We start from the raw sequence: 15,044 nt of genomic DNA on the forward strand, positions 1-15,044 counted from the left end.
AACAAAAAAAACCTGAAGAAAATGTCAAACTTTAGTCAAAGAATTAGAAGAGCTAGAATATAGTACTAAACATGCCCTTATTCTATGCTTTCTGTTTAGTTGGAGGTAATTCCACTTTATTTACTATGTTACTCATAGTTTTGCTTCATATATTAAAAGAAAAAAGAATTATTTTCTTTTTTTATTTTTTTTGGTTTTTCGAGACAGGGTTTCTCTGTGTAGCCCTGGCTGTCCTGGAATTCACTTTGTAGACCAGGCTGGTCTCGAACTCAGAAATCCACCTGCCTCTGCCTCCCAAGTGCTGGGATTAAAGGCGTGCACCACCACCGCCCAACAATTATTTTCACTTTACATGTATGAGTATTTTACCTACATGTGTGTATGTTTGTGTACCACACATATGGACAGTATCTGCAGAGGCCAGAAGAGGCCATCAAATCCTCTGGTACTTGGTAAAGACAGTTGTGAGCTACTAGGTGGCTTCTTGGAACTGAACCTGGGACCTGGGTCCCTTGTAAGAACAAGTGTTCTTAACTACTGAGCTGTCTCTCCAGTCACTTCATCTTTTTTGCAAACGTGGGAATTCTTAGAAGCTGTAGCTGGCTTAAAGATAGCTAGATCCCCTTTTTTGTCTCTGTGTCCCATCTGTGATGCTTTTTATAGTTTTGATTAAAGAATAAGAAATGAGTATTATTCCACTAACTCGTTTGACTAACCTGAGTTTAAAAAAAAACAACTTAAGTTTGTTTGTTTGTTTTTAAATATCACTTCATTGTAAAGAACATTCAAATAGTTGATCGTATGGTGTGGGCCTTTAATCCCAGCACAGAGAGGTAGATCCTAGCCCAGTCTTGATTTCTGGGACAACCAGGGTTATGTAGAGAGACCCTCTCTCGAACAAACAAAAACCCAACATGTAAACCACTCAACCAAGCACTTGACCAGGCCGAGTCTATGAATCTCAGTGAACATTGGTGTGATTACAGTTGGCATTCAGTTCCAAAGCTATGGCGCTTCACTATCAGCTACATTTTAGTTGTATGCGTATGTGTGTGGGGGGTGGAGGGCAGTACTAAGGATAGACTTATTTTAAAAACTTAGGCTTCTTTTTAGCACAGACTTGCCCTAGACCATATGGACTACTAAACTATATCAAGCAATCTAGCAACATGTTAGTTCAGATTGGTATTGTTTTGCAGTGATTTTCTTTTCAATGTGAAAAGGGAAATTAATGATTTTAGTGCTTCTATGCTTGACATACACGAGAACTGCAAAGCATCTTTGTATTAATGCATGAACCGACTCAGGGAGGCAGGGCTACTTCCTGTATTGTTTGTTTGTTTGGGTTTTTTGGTGTTTTTTTTTTTTGTTGTTGTTTGTTTTTTTGTTTTTGTTTTTTGAGACAGGGTTTCTCTGTGTAGCCCTGGCTGTCCTGGAACTCACCCTGTAGACCAGGCTGTCCTGGAACTCAGAAATCTGCCTGTCTCTGCCTCCCAAGTGCTGGGATTAAAGGTGTGCGCCACCACTGCCTGCATCCTGTATTGTTTAGAATATATTCACAGTGATCATTTTTTTCTTATGCATAGATTGTACTTGCTAGTATAACAAATGCCTTTAGTTACTCCAGTCCGGTGATCAGAAAGGATTGAAGTTGGCGGGGGAGTGGGGGAGCGGGGGGAAGAGGTTGTTTAGCTATGAATAATGTGGAAATATTTTTCTTTCCAGAAACGAAATCCTGAAGTTCGGCACGTAGATCTTGAGATCCTATAGATAGGATGAGTCACTTGGGACGTGGAGATGTCTTCCTCCCCACTGAAGGGGTCAGTGCGTGCAGAAGCTGAGCCTTTCCAGATGGATGGATGTGTCTTTCATGTGCTGAGCAACTGAACAGGCCGCAGGACTCAACCTGTCCCTTCTAATCATGTCTTTGTGCTGCTGTAGGGATGTTGGCTGCTTAGGTCACCCACAGTCTCTCATTTTAGCCAGTCTGTGTTGAACCATGAAATCATGTTTTCTTTCTTAACATGGTACGATGTGTCCCTGTGGGCTTGAAACTTAGCTTACAACTGAAAAGCTTGCTCCACCAAGTTCTAATCTTGAGTATTCTGGCTAAAGCTCTCTGTGTGGTGTTTAAACAGTCACTGTGTTTTGAGGGCTGACGTTCCTGCTCAGGTGGGAAAGTATTTCTGTGTACTTCGTGGTTTCGAGGTGTACTTTGCTAATGTCCTTATCCAGAAGCAGATGTTCATTCCAGAAGCAGCACACTGACTGGAGTGAAGACATTTCCGCATCTTGTAGATCATAGTAGTTGCCACTTTGTAAAACTTCTTCTCTCTCTTTTACCTTTTTCCTTATTTGGTTTAATTTTTGTAATGTTAAAGACATAATCCTAGATGTATGACTTTTTTTTTAAACTGGCTTCAGTGCCATAGTGTTTATTTACTGGAAATAATACATTTGTAAATGTTTTACCATTCTGTAATATGGACTAGAAATATTTATAATTTTACAGGCAGGCTAATATTTTTGTTTTTAATTTATTTAAGAGAAGGCACAACTTGTATAAATGTGAACCGTGGGATTCCTTTTGAATTGAGAGAGAAGTAAATCTCTTTACCCTGAAGCATGGATTGTGGTTTGTGTGCGTCTGATGTCCTACAATTCAAATGGGCATTAGCATAGCATACTGGCTATAACACATTGTGAAAGCACAGAGCTTGCTGGTGACCATGAGGTGTTGAGGGGACGAACACTCAGTTTAGTAACTGAAGACTCAGTGAAAAGCTGCAGCTGTCTGCCCAGACAGCTCATGAGCTGTGCAGGAATGGTGGCTGCCCTGCTGGGGAGAATGCTGGGCACACAGTCCTCACACCCTTGGGAGCTCAGGGTCTCCAGATTTTCTGAGACATTCGTGTATTATAGAAAACTGTAATGTGGAAACAAAAAATAAATCTCTGATTAAAGGATTTGTTATGGTAGTCTTCAACCCTGAAATGACACTTGGTGGAAGATCATGAGACTTTGTAATGTGCTTGTGCACTCTAGGGAACATGCTTGTTACCCTTTGTTCTGTCTGAGGAGGGTCTTTCTGTGGAGGTCAAGCTGGCTGGAACTCACTACATAGAGCCTAGGCTCTCTGAAGATAGGAAATTGGACCCAGCGGGATAGGTCATTGGATGAAAGTATTGGCCACCAAGCCTCCCAACATGAATTTGATCTCCAGGAATCACATGTAGATACAGAAAACTGACTACTCCACTTGTGTGGTGTGGTATGTTCCTTATCCCCCAAATATATGTAATTAAATTAAATATTTTTTAAAGAAATAAAATTGTTGAGTTGTGACAGAACTCACTAGTAAAGTGTTTGCCTGCTGTGTGCAAAGCCTGGGCTTGATCCACAGCCAGTAACAGTTTTCCAGCATGCATAAGTAATACCTAGAACTTATTTCTCTTTTCTTACAGGCTCAGATCCCTCACTTCTTAATAATTCTATTAACCTATTGTGACTCACTTTTTGGTTTCCAGTTCCATCTGGCCTTTCATGCTTAGTTCGCATTCATTACTCCCTGCTGTTGGCATACGGGAAAGAGCTATTGTACTCAATGAACATAGTAAAACTCTTTTGAAATTTTCACATATTGGATAACAATAATTAAGTTCCCAAACAGATGTCCAGAAGTTATTTCAAATAGCATATTTTTTTTAGTGCCTAAAGAAGCGCTTGCCTGTGAAGCACAAAAGGCTTGACCTGAGTTCTTCAGAGCTTGGGTAAGGCCGGGTGCACTTCTACAGGCTTGCAATCCCAGTGCTCTCCCAAGTGGGAGGCAGACACAGCAGAGTCCTAGAAGCTCAAAGGCAGGCTGGCTTGATGTGCACAGAGGTCAGAGGTGATCAACAAAGTGACTGTCTCAAACAAGGTAGACTACAAGGGCTAAGATTGACCTTTGACCCCCTTCCCATACATATATGTACACTATACTCAAATGAATAATACCCATATACCCATGTGCACATACATATCCAAAAAAGACCAATTCCTCATATTTCTTTGAAGTTTTTAATCTGATTTGGATTAAGCATATAACCTTAAATAATAATTTGAAAGTATGTCTTTTGGGCAAAGCACTAACTGCTCTTCCGAAGGTCCTGAGTTCAAATCCAGCAACCACATAGTGGCTCACAACCATCCGTAATGAGATGTGATGCCCTCTTCTGGTGCATCTGAAGACAGCTACAGTGCACTTAGATATAATAAATAATTTTTTTTTTTAAAGTATGTCTTTCTAGTTCTGGTATTGTAGAGACTTTATATAAATGTGTCATAAAAGGATGCAACGTGTCTGGAAGTATGTGTGAAACCAGGAAATGGATGGCCCCATTTTTTTTTCCTCTGAACTAAAGCCAAATTATAATTTTAAAACCAGATCTAGTGAGACATGCAGCTAAGCCAGATGACCTGAGTTCAGTTGCTGGGACACATATTTGTGTGTTTAAATGCTATGGACCAAAGCAAGACTTAGATTAATTAAAGAAAAACAAAGATAAGAGTTTGGTAAAACTAGACCTTAGTTTTAAAGAAAGAGGCATAAATTATCCAGGTTTTAAGTTTCTTTTTAAAAAATTACAATCTGCCCATATACCATTAATCCCAGCACTTGGGAGGCAGAGGTTGGTGGATTCTGAGTTTGAGGCCAGCCTGGTCTACAGGGCAAGTTCCAGGCCACCCAGAGCTACCCAGAGCATCCCTGTCTGGAAAAAACAAAACCAAAAAAGCAATTAACTTATTGATTGATAGTATATGTATGAGAACAAGTGCATATGCATTCTAGCATGTTTGTGGAAGTCAGGACAACTTTGCAGGAATTGGTTCTGTTCCCCCCACACCTCCCAACCCCGACACCCACTTGTTTCTGAAACATTGTAATACCCCTAAAAATTATGTTCACATCCTCTAACGGAATCTGTCATTCTTTATCCTTGTTACATAGAAATGTTTTCTTGGTTTCACAAAATCCAATAGTGATGATGAGCATGTGGTTAGCTGTAGACTCTCTCCCCAAAGCCCGGACAGTAACTCAGCAACGCAGCGCTGCCCACTGTTGAACGGAACCGGCTACATTCAGAAGCTCCACCTCCATTGAGCAAGAAGGAAGTTACTGATTGGACTGTTACACTGACGTAGTTTGGGGGAAGGGTTTTGCCCCAGGTATTTTACCTGTTGGGAGAACAAAGGAATTATTATTAAATTCAAGATGACTGAGTGACCAGACCTCGTGTCGTCTAATGTTTTACTTTTCCCACGTGGGTACGATACAGTATGGCTAGCCTACCTCTTCTTGTCTCCCTCCATCTCTTCCTATCTATTTCTTACTCCTATTACCAGAAGAACTCTTTATTTCTTTCATGTTGGTGCTGAATGCCAACAGTTAGCATATATCTTATGTTTACTAAAAACACAGTTGCTGCACATGCAAGCTGCCCCTGCCTCATTGCCCAGTAGTAGGCTGGGATTGTGGACTTGAGCCACCAATCACCTTTACTTGGGTTGCAGGGAGTGGAATTCAAGTTATCAAGTTATGGGGCAAACACTTTTACCCTGTGGGCCATCTTGGCACCCAAGGAATCCTTATTAAGTGAAACATCTTGGTGGCCAGGAATATCCACTGTCAAAGAAACCCCTGAATTAGAATCACAATTTCTTTATTTATTTATTTTTTTTTTTGGTTTTTCGAGATAGGGTTTCTCTGTGTAGCCCTGGCTGTCCTGGAGCTCACTCTGTAGACCAGGCTGGCCTCGAACTCAGAAATCCACCTGCCTCTGCCTCCCAAGTGCTGGGATTAAAGGCGTGCGCCACCACACCCGGCTGAATCACAATTTCTTAAAGTTAATCCCGCCACCCGCTCTCCACCCCATACTCAAATATACCCATCCCCTTAATTATCCAGAGAATAAAAGGTAAAGTTTGAGTTTGGGGTGCACGGCTTTTCAGTGCCGCTTTAATAGTTGGTAGCTGGGTGATACTTTTGCTAAAAGTATACTATCTGAAGACAGGCCTACAGAGAAGCTTCAGAGAGTGGCACGGGCATTTGGAATCTGTATTATCCTCTCAGATCACATTTGTGAAGCCTTGCTGACATTTCTCTTAAACGTGATGACCCCCAATTTGCCAAACTGTCAGAAGTCAGTGAAGCGAAGAATTGAAGGTAAAGCTTTCAGAGATTGTGGCCCCTGAATCCCTCATCCTGCCTTTGAGATGGAACTTTGGAAAGCATATATATTGAAGATTCGTCTGACTCTTATATTCGCAATTTTTAAATTTCATCTCTAGGCTTGGTTTTATGGAAAAAGGAAATTTTCATTTTACATTGTGTTTTATCTGTCTGATTTGACTGACAGATTAAAAGAGTCCTGGCCTCTCAGGATTTACTTTTCCTTAATGTGATATGTAAGTAAGAACAACTCACCTCTTAATTTGGGATTTTCCCCTTAATAAATGAATGGTTTTTGAACATGTAGGCTTTTTATCTTATATGCTAAAGAACTAAAATGTGTGATGTCACATTTTACCCTAAAAATTGTGTTCATAACTTCTAACAGAATTTGTCATTATCCTTGCTATGTTATGTTTTCTTGGTTTCACAAAATTTAATAATAATTATTAGCATGTGGTGAGGATATATCATGTTTGCTAGAATCCAATGAATGTTGTAGCGTTTATAGGGAACATTCTCTCAGCCCAAATATTTTCTTCACTTAGGAACAACTGATATTACAAGCATTTGGTTTGGTCTATGAGGACTTTAAATAAATATTCGCACATGGATCTTCTTCCCTTTGTTCTACAAGGGTTGTAAAGTACTGTACACCAGTGAAGCTCTTATACTTAAAAAGTACTCAGCAAGGCTGCAGAGGTGGCTCAGTTTCTTAAAAGCATTGGTGCACCCCAGCTCCTTTCATCAAGCTGCTCATGAACATCTGTAACCCCAGTTCCAGGAGATTCAGCTCCCCGTGGCCTCTGGGTGCTGCATTGTGCACACAAGTGTTTCTTTCATATTCACACATTCAAGCACTCATACATGAAAACAAAACTGGAGAGATGGCTCTGCGGTTAGGAGCACTGACTGCTCTTCCGAAGGTCCTGAGTCCAAATCCCAGCAACCTCGTGGTGGCTCGCAACCATCCAAAATGAGATCTGGTGCCTTCTGGGGTGTCTGAAGACAGCTACAGTGTACTTGCATATAATAAATAAATAAATCTTTTTTTAAAAAGAAAAGAAATACAGAGCACTTAACCAGTTCCCCATTTTGTGTTAACTGAGAGTCACTGCATTTCCAAGAGGATATATGCTGTGTTCATCATATGGTAGATCCCACAGCAGGGCACTGTTTGGATGAACTCCAGTCCTCGGTTACATTGGTCATGGTTTTATGTGCCCTGCAACTACTGTGATGATTGGCCAGCTATAGAGCACTTCTCTTGGCACAGGCAGCTCCTTTGTGTGGCTCCAATGTGGTGATGTCACCCTAATCTCTTCACTGTCTGGGTATCTATAGTACACAACTGTGTAGAACCTAACCTGAGGAGGAAGTTGTAGCTTTTTGTCTTGGTTGGGGTTTCTCTATGTGAAGAGACAAGGCAGCTCTTATAAAAGAAATTATGGGCATGCTAAAAGTTTGAGAGGGTTAGTCCATGATTATCGGGGAGCGGGGGTGGCAAGCCATGGTGCTGGAGCAGTAGTACCATGAGAGAACTTTACATCCTACTCTACAGGCAGAGAGCTCCTGGGCCTGGTGTGAGCTTCTGAAATCTCAAAGCCTAGCCCTCAGTGACATACTTCCTCCAACAAGGCCACACCTTCAAATCCTATTCCATCTTAAACAGTTTATCAACTGGGGACTAAGCATACAAATATATGAGCCCATGTGTAGTGGCTATTCCTGGTTGTCAACTTGACTATATCTGAAATGAACTACAATCCAGAATTAGAAGGCTCACCTGGCCCTAATCTGGAGGCTGAGAGATACAAGTTTCTGACCTGAATCTTGGCATGGAGATCTTGAGGTATAGTGGCTATGAATCCCAGAGGATTAAGATAGAAAGATCTATGAGTTCAAGATCATCTGGGATTAAGGGTGTGGTGGCATAGTGGCTATGAATCCTAGAAGATTAAGACTGGAAGATCTACGAGTTCAAGCAAGGACATCTGGGGTTAAAGGTGTGGTGGCACACACCTTTAATCTGGGCCACACCTTTTGCTGGAGACCTATATAAGGACATTGGAAGAAGGAAGGCTCGCTCTGCTTCACCTGCCTACCTTGTGGGACTGAGCAACTGCTGGATCCTCGGACTTCCATTCACAGCTGCTGCCGACCATTGTTGGGAGTTGATTGTTGGGAGTTGGACTACAGACTATAAGTCATCAATAAATTCCTTTACTACATAGAGACTACCATAAGTTCTGTGACTCTAGAGAACCCTGACTAATACACCATGGGAGCCATCCTTATTCAAGCCACTACACTTCAACCCCTATGAGTATGTGTGTGTGTTGTGCAAGTGTTTGTGTGCAGGTGGACATGCAAAAGGGTGTGTGAGCGTGTGTGTGTGTTCAGAGTCTCTTACTAAACTCAGAGTTCACTGGCTGTTGCTAGTCCAACTCTTCAGCTTGTCCCAGGGATCCCTGAGTATCAGGATTACAGGTGTTCTTCGGGCCTGAACAGCTTTTACGTGGGCACTGGGAGTTGGAACTCTGGTCCTCGCACTTGCAAGGCAAGCAAGTACTTTATCCACAGAGCCATCACCACAGTCCAGCTTGGCTCTGACAAAATTGTATTGCTATAAATAATTAGCTTGAGGGCCATCTAAGGATACCAACGAGTGTTCTTTTGTACAAGTAAATTTGTCATTTTGAAAATGAAACATTTGACCTCCCATCTCTGGCTCATAATCATGCTAAATATTCAGGGACAATGGGCCCTAAAAACTGCTCTTGAACCCTCAAAACTTCCTGCCCAGACTGGTATGTTATGTGAGTCTAAGAGTTCGTGTGAGTTTACTCAGTGCCTACCCAAGCATTGCCAAAAGCATTCACAGATGAAAACTGGAAGTCAGTGTGCCCAGGTAACTCAAAAGGAGTTTCGGGTTTAGAAGAAATGAACTCTTGAATGTTGTGTAAAATAGTTTGTGCCTGGAGAACTCTCAGCATGATGGAATGCTACTGTGCTGTACTGTGAGTACTGTCTGTGGAGCCCTAAGGGTTGGTAGTTTTACCAATGCATGCATTTGAAGAGGAAGGGATCATTTGGATGAATCTGATTTATTTTTTAATCTTAGTTTAATTTTTTTTCTTTTATTTAGGGGCTGGAGAGATGGCTAAGCAGTTAAGAGCTGTACTTCCAGAGGACCCAGATTTAATTCCCACCAACCACATGGGAGCCTACAACCATCTATAACTCCCAGGACATCCAATGCCTTCCTCTGGCCTCTTCAAGCATTTCATGCACATGGTATACAGACATACATGTAAGCAAAGCACCCACGCACATAAAAATCAATCTTATTTGCCATTTATTTTGTGAGGGAGGCAGCACATGCCATGGCACTCATGTGGCGGGCAGAGGGTGACTTCAGACAAGGGTCTTGTTGCTGTTGCGAACTGTATACTTCTGGCCTTGAGCTTCTGGCGAGTTCTCCTGTCTCCACCTCCAGTATCGCTGTAGCAGTGCTGGGAGAGCAGGTGCACACCACCACGTTTGGCCTTTTATGTGCCTTCTAGGGACTGAATGTATGTCACCAAGCTCGCATGACCTGCTGAGACATCTCACTGGCCTATTTTCTGTGTTCGATATGAACCCGTGTCAAAATTTACTGAATAGTTGTGTTGTACAAAGTGCCGGTTGGAACCTTCTAGAAGGAAGGTGATGGAAGTAGATTTACTAACTCCATGAGCTGACTCTCCTTCCTGATCGTCTAGGGCGATGGCTATGGCATACTGGTCATCTCACATAGGAACCGGGACAGCATGTGGCTGTGGCCTTTGGTTTTCTTGGGGCCTCTAAGGCCATGCAGTTGCTAGCACATTACAGACCAGTGCTGGCCAGGCTAGCTCTAACGACAGGAGATGCTAGATTCTAATCTGAGCCCACTTAGAAGCATCCTGAGCAACTCCTATAAATTAATAAGCATTGGCGTTTCTGGGTTCACTTACACTTCCTCAGCAGGTGCGATGAAGTGTAAGAGTGTGACCAGATTCTTGGATTTTTAGAATCAGAACACTTACCACTCATTTTACAAAAACATACTAGAACAGTGATTCCCCAATCCAGAGCAAAAAGAAAAAACAAACATTAAAAGCAAGTATCTCTTTCAGAGGCTGGCCTCCTGTGTGCTTCTCCCTGCCCCTCATATTCCCTCCGTGTGCCCTCAGCCCACATACACTTTGTGAAATGGTCTGCACACGCCTCTACTGCCTGCCTTGTGGCTTCAAATGTTTGGTCCATTGCTGCCTCATCGGTGATAACTCTCCCAGACCAAACAGCAAGCCCTCTCCATCTCCCACCTCCTGCATCTTGTCCCTGATTGGTGTCTGACCACGGCACTTTTGTTGATTTCCACCAGAATGTAAAGTTCTCGAGAGCTGCCCCGGGGATGAGAGGTACTGCGTAACTGACCAAGCTGAAATAATATCCCATGCTTGATGGTTGGTTCTAGAGGGTAGAAGAAGGAAGAAAGACATAGGCTATGCAGGACTGCACAGGAAGGGGATCCTGCAGATGGTCACCGGGCAGTGTAAAAATAGACCTATCTTTTAAGCAAGCTTACACCAATTTTCATATGGCAAACTGTATGAAGACACTCCAACCTGCTAATGATGAATACGCAGTTCACTGTCATCCTGGAAGATGGTTTTGCAATAGATAGGACGTACCTAAAAGATAGCCATGCCCTTTGACCCAGTCTTTCCACCTCTAGAAGCATGGCTCTTAGGATTTGGATATAAAATGTCCCCCAACCACGATTCCCCAAAGGCTTCTGTGTTGAAGACATGACCCCCACCATGTTGGTGCTTTTGAGCATTGATTAGACCTTGGGGGCTAAAAGGCTGTTAGGAGGTGGGGTCAAGTTAGAGGGGCGGGCCACTTGGGCCATGCCTTTAAAGGGCTTGTCTTGTCTGGCCCATCTCTGACACCTTGCCTCCTGCATGCCGGCACATTCTACATCATGATAGCCCAGAAAGCAATGGATCGACCAACCACAGGGCTGAAGCCTTTGGAGCCTTCAGCCAGAATAAACCCTATCCCCACCTCCTCCCCTGTTTAAACGGTTTCTTACGTATTTTTGTCACAATTACCAAATAACAAGATCTAATGGGAGACTTTTTTTTTTCAGCCTGGAAAGAGAGCAGTTTAGTAGATCATTATAGCTGTAAGACAGTACAGTTGCCCTCTCTTACTTGTGGCTCTTAACTTGTGTTTTCAATGGGTTTTGTTGCCTAAAATAACCAAAAATATTAAACATAAAATTCCAGAATAGACAGTTCACATTGCAAATTATTTGCTGTTTGGAGTTCATGGTGACATCACTCCCCTGCCTCAGCCCACTCTGAAGCTTCCCTTTGATCCCATGTCTAACCTCCACCTGTTCTTTAGTCGCTGAGCAATAACTCAGCTGTCACAGCTGTGGCACTGTCTCAGTTCTGGTCAAGTCACCAGGGTTTACTTAACAATGGATGGGTCCAAGGTACAAGAGTGAGGGACACCTGGAGGCCTATTAATCTAGTGTCGAGTTGGGTGTAGTAGTTCACATCTAGAATCCTAATCCTGAGGACACTGAGGCAGGAGGATTGCCTGCCTGTGCACCAGTGAGATATCTTTCCAAAAATAAACAAAAAATTACATTGTAGTTCTCTTATTAATTATTGTGATGCTAAGCATCCAACCCAGAACTTTGCTTATGCTAGGCACATGCTCCACCAGTGAGCTGTATCTCTGCCTGGGTATTATTTTTAGCCTCTCTCTTCTTTTTTCTTTTTCCTTTTTTTATAACTTCTATTGTTTGAAATTATAATTATAGCATTTCCCCTTTCCCTCTCCAATCCCTTTCATGAATTCTCTCTTGCTTGCTCAGATTCATGACATTTTTCCTTAATTGTTGTCACATACACACACAAGCACACACATTCCTAAATACGTAACTATAACCTGTCCCATCAGTATGTTACCTGTATGTATATACTCTCTGAGCTGGTCACTTGGTATTGGATAGCCCCCTGAGGAAGACATTTCTTCTACTCTTGGCACTCTTAAATTGTCTGGAGTCCCAGACTTGAGCCCCATGAGCTCCCCTCCTTCCATGTTAGCATGTCTATTGGCATCGTCAGTGTTTAGGTTTTGCTCAGGCATCCATCTTGAGACTTCATGGGTGTAGCCTCTCTCTCATTTCTAGGAAAGACAATCAGCAAAATTCCTGGCCCTTGGGCTCTTACGTTTCCACACCCTCTTCCTCAATGAAGGTACAGGAATCATGTTCTAGATTATCAGATGGAACCACAAGATTTCTTAGGCTCTGAGTTTGGATTAGTTGCAGTTTTCCGTAATTGTCTCTGTTGCAAAAAGAAATTTCTTTCAGGAGGGGAGAGAACTACATTTTTTGTTTTTGTTTTTGTTTTTCGAGACAGGGTTTCTTTGTATAGCCCTGGCTGTCCTGGAACTCACTCTGTAGACCAGGCTGGCCTCAAACTCAGAAATCCACCTGCCTCTGCCTCCCAGGTGCTGGGATTAAAGGCGTGTACCACCACTGCCCTGGTGGAGAACTACATTTATCTGTGAGTATTGAGGATGTATTTGATTAGACACGTTCACTGCCACTGTATTCACAATAGAGGAGGATGAAAATGTGGTCCATCTACACTATGAAGTACTATTCAGTTAGAAAGAAAACAAAACCATAAAATGTGTACATAGCTGGACGGTACTAAGAAAGGTCATATGGAGTGAGGTAACCCAGACTCAGAATTTCCCGTTTTTCTCTCATCCATGGTTCCTAGCTCCAAGTCTTCAGCTGTAAGGACAGAAACCAGAGAAGTAAACGGGGCCTGCAAGGTGTGGGAAAGAAGCAAAAGAGGGAAGAACAAGCTACAAGTGACTTGAAGGGAGACATAGGAAAAGAGGTGGGACTTTAATGGCACTTTAATGGGGGGAAGGGGAAGGAGATAAGTACAGAAGGAGGAGGGAGATGGTAAAATAACTGTAGGGATGTCTAGAGAATTCATACGGGATCATAGTATTCATCTACATAAAATTTCATTTAATATATATGCGACTGTATATACATATTAGTTTAAATGCCATCTTCCTGTATGGGCTGACAATTCTCCCCCAAGGGCCATAGCTTATCTAATAAAGTCTCCAACACCAGGCATGAGAAGGCGCCTTTTGAGTTGTTGATCGGGGTTTTCCAGAAGAGTCCCAAGACATAGGCTGTGATGGTTTGTAATGTCTGGCCCAGGGAGTGGCACTATGAAGAGGTGTATCCTTGTTGGAGTAGGTGTGTCACTGTGGGTGTGGGCTTTAATCCCTTGTCCTTGCTGCCTGGAAGCCAGTCTTCTGCTAGCTGCCTTTGGAACAAGAGGTGGAATTCTCTGCTCCTCCAGCCCCATGTCTGCCTGGATGCTACCATGTTCCCGCCTTGATGATAGTGGACTGAACCTCTGAACCTGGAAGCCAGCCCTGATTCAATGTCATCCTTATGAGAGTTGCCTTGGTCATGATGTCTGTTCACAGCAGTAAAGCCCTAACTAGGACATAGGCTATTGCTCTTGTCTGCCTCCCAGAGGTGGAAGGTAAGCATTGCTTTAAAAAAAAATCATATACTTCAGTCACAAAACCCAGAAGCCTCTGAGCTGGAACTGACCTGAAAGTCACTCTCTGAGCATTGGCTTTCATGGTACCAGAAGGCACTATGCTACCTTCCAACGGAGGGAAGCAATCAATAGTCCTACACCGCTATACGATGCCTAGCAACCACAGTGATGACCGCCATAGGACAATACCCTAATGCTGTAATAGTGGCCCACTATTGGCAGTAACCAATAGCACTCTAATTGATCTTAAGGTCGGCTCATCAAGACAGAAACCATTTCTGGGACTGGAAACCTAGCCAATTCCTCAGGGCTACTGAGCTCCTGCATCTTGGAGGGGAACCTACAACCATCACGTTACAAACGTAGCATGCTTCCTGACTACATTCTAAATAGTTTTTTTCTTTTCTTTTGTTAGACAGGCGTCATGTTCCAGCTCAGGCTGACCTGAAACTCACTGTACAATCTTTTATCACCCTGTTCCCACCCTAAGAGCTTGGATCACAGGCATAAAAAACCAATAAGCTTAGTTTATTTTTAACCTCCTCCCGTGGGAAGCATGAGGTACACAGAGGTGTGGATTATCTGAGATGTCCTGAGTGCCTTAGGAGATAATTCCCACACTGAGTCACAGTCTTTGGAAGTTTTTGTTTGTCTCACACATAGTGCAGTGTCTATGCAGCGTGGTTGTGACTGAGGCTGTGCAAGGGTGCATTGGACAATGTAGCTTATTACTGCTAAGTTTTGGAACTGAGACAGAATGCCAAGAAATACTTTAATGAGTATGTATTAGTTTTTTCAGCTTTAAAACATGCATGTATTTGGGTTTACAGAGGTGGATAAATAGTTTAAAACCCTTGATGCTCTTGAAGAGGACCCGAGTTGGGTCATAGCACCCATGTTGGGGAGATTATGATAGCAGTAACTCTGTCTCTGGGGATCAAATGCAGTCTTCTGGTGCACACAGGTCCTCAAACACACGTGTGCATATCTGTACACAGCCACACACACACTGACACATTAAAGGTTCCTAGGATTCCCTTTTAAACAAAAGTACAAAACTAAGGTACATTACTCAAAATTATCCCAATTTTGTATGTGGATGAAAGATGATAGAGAAATGTATTGAACATTAAACTTCTTATATATATGTCTTCCACTTCTTTTTCAGATCTATAGATCCC

General features: G+C 42.6%; 1 protein-coding gene across 1 annotated transcript in view; it reads left to right on the forward strand.

The window, feature by feature from the left end:
• The window catches only part of Slc30a9 (solute carrier family 30 member 9), a 50,332-nt gene extending 46,987 nt beyond the window's left edge, over positions 1–3,345 (forward strand). Inside the window, exon 18 of the mRNA XM_031342526.1 lies at positions 1,726–3,345. Coding sequence (XP_031198386.1) covers positions 1,726–1,770 — 45 coding nt within the window. The 3' untranslated portion in view covers positions 1,771–3,345. The remainder of the gene's footprint in view (positions 1–1,725) is intronic.
• Positions 3,346–15,044: the final 11,699 nt, after the last annotated feature.

This window comes from Mastomys coucha, unplaced genomic scaffold (assembly GCF_008632895.1).
Source record: "Mastomys coucha isolate ucsf_1 unplaced genomic scaffold, UCSF_Mcou_1 pScaffold22, whole genome shotgun sequence".
In the NCBI taxonomy this organism is placed as follows: domain Eukaryota; kingdom Metazoa; phylum Chordata; class Mammalia; order Rodentia; family Muridae; genus Mastomys; species Mastomys coucha.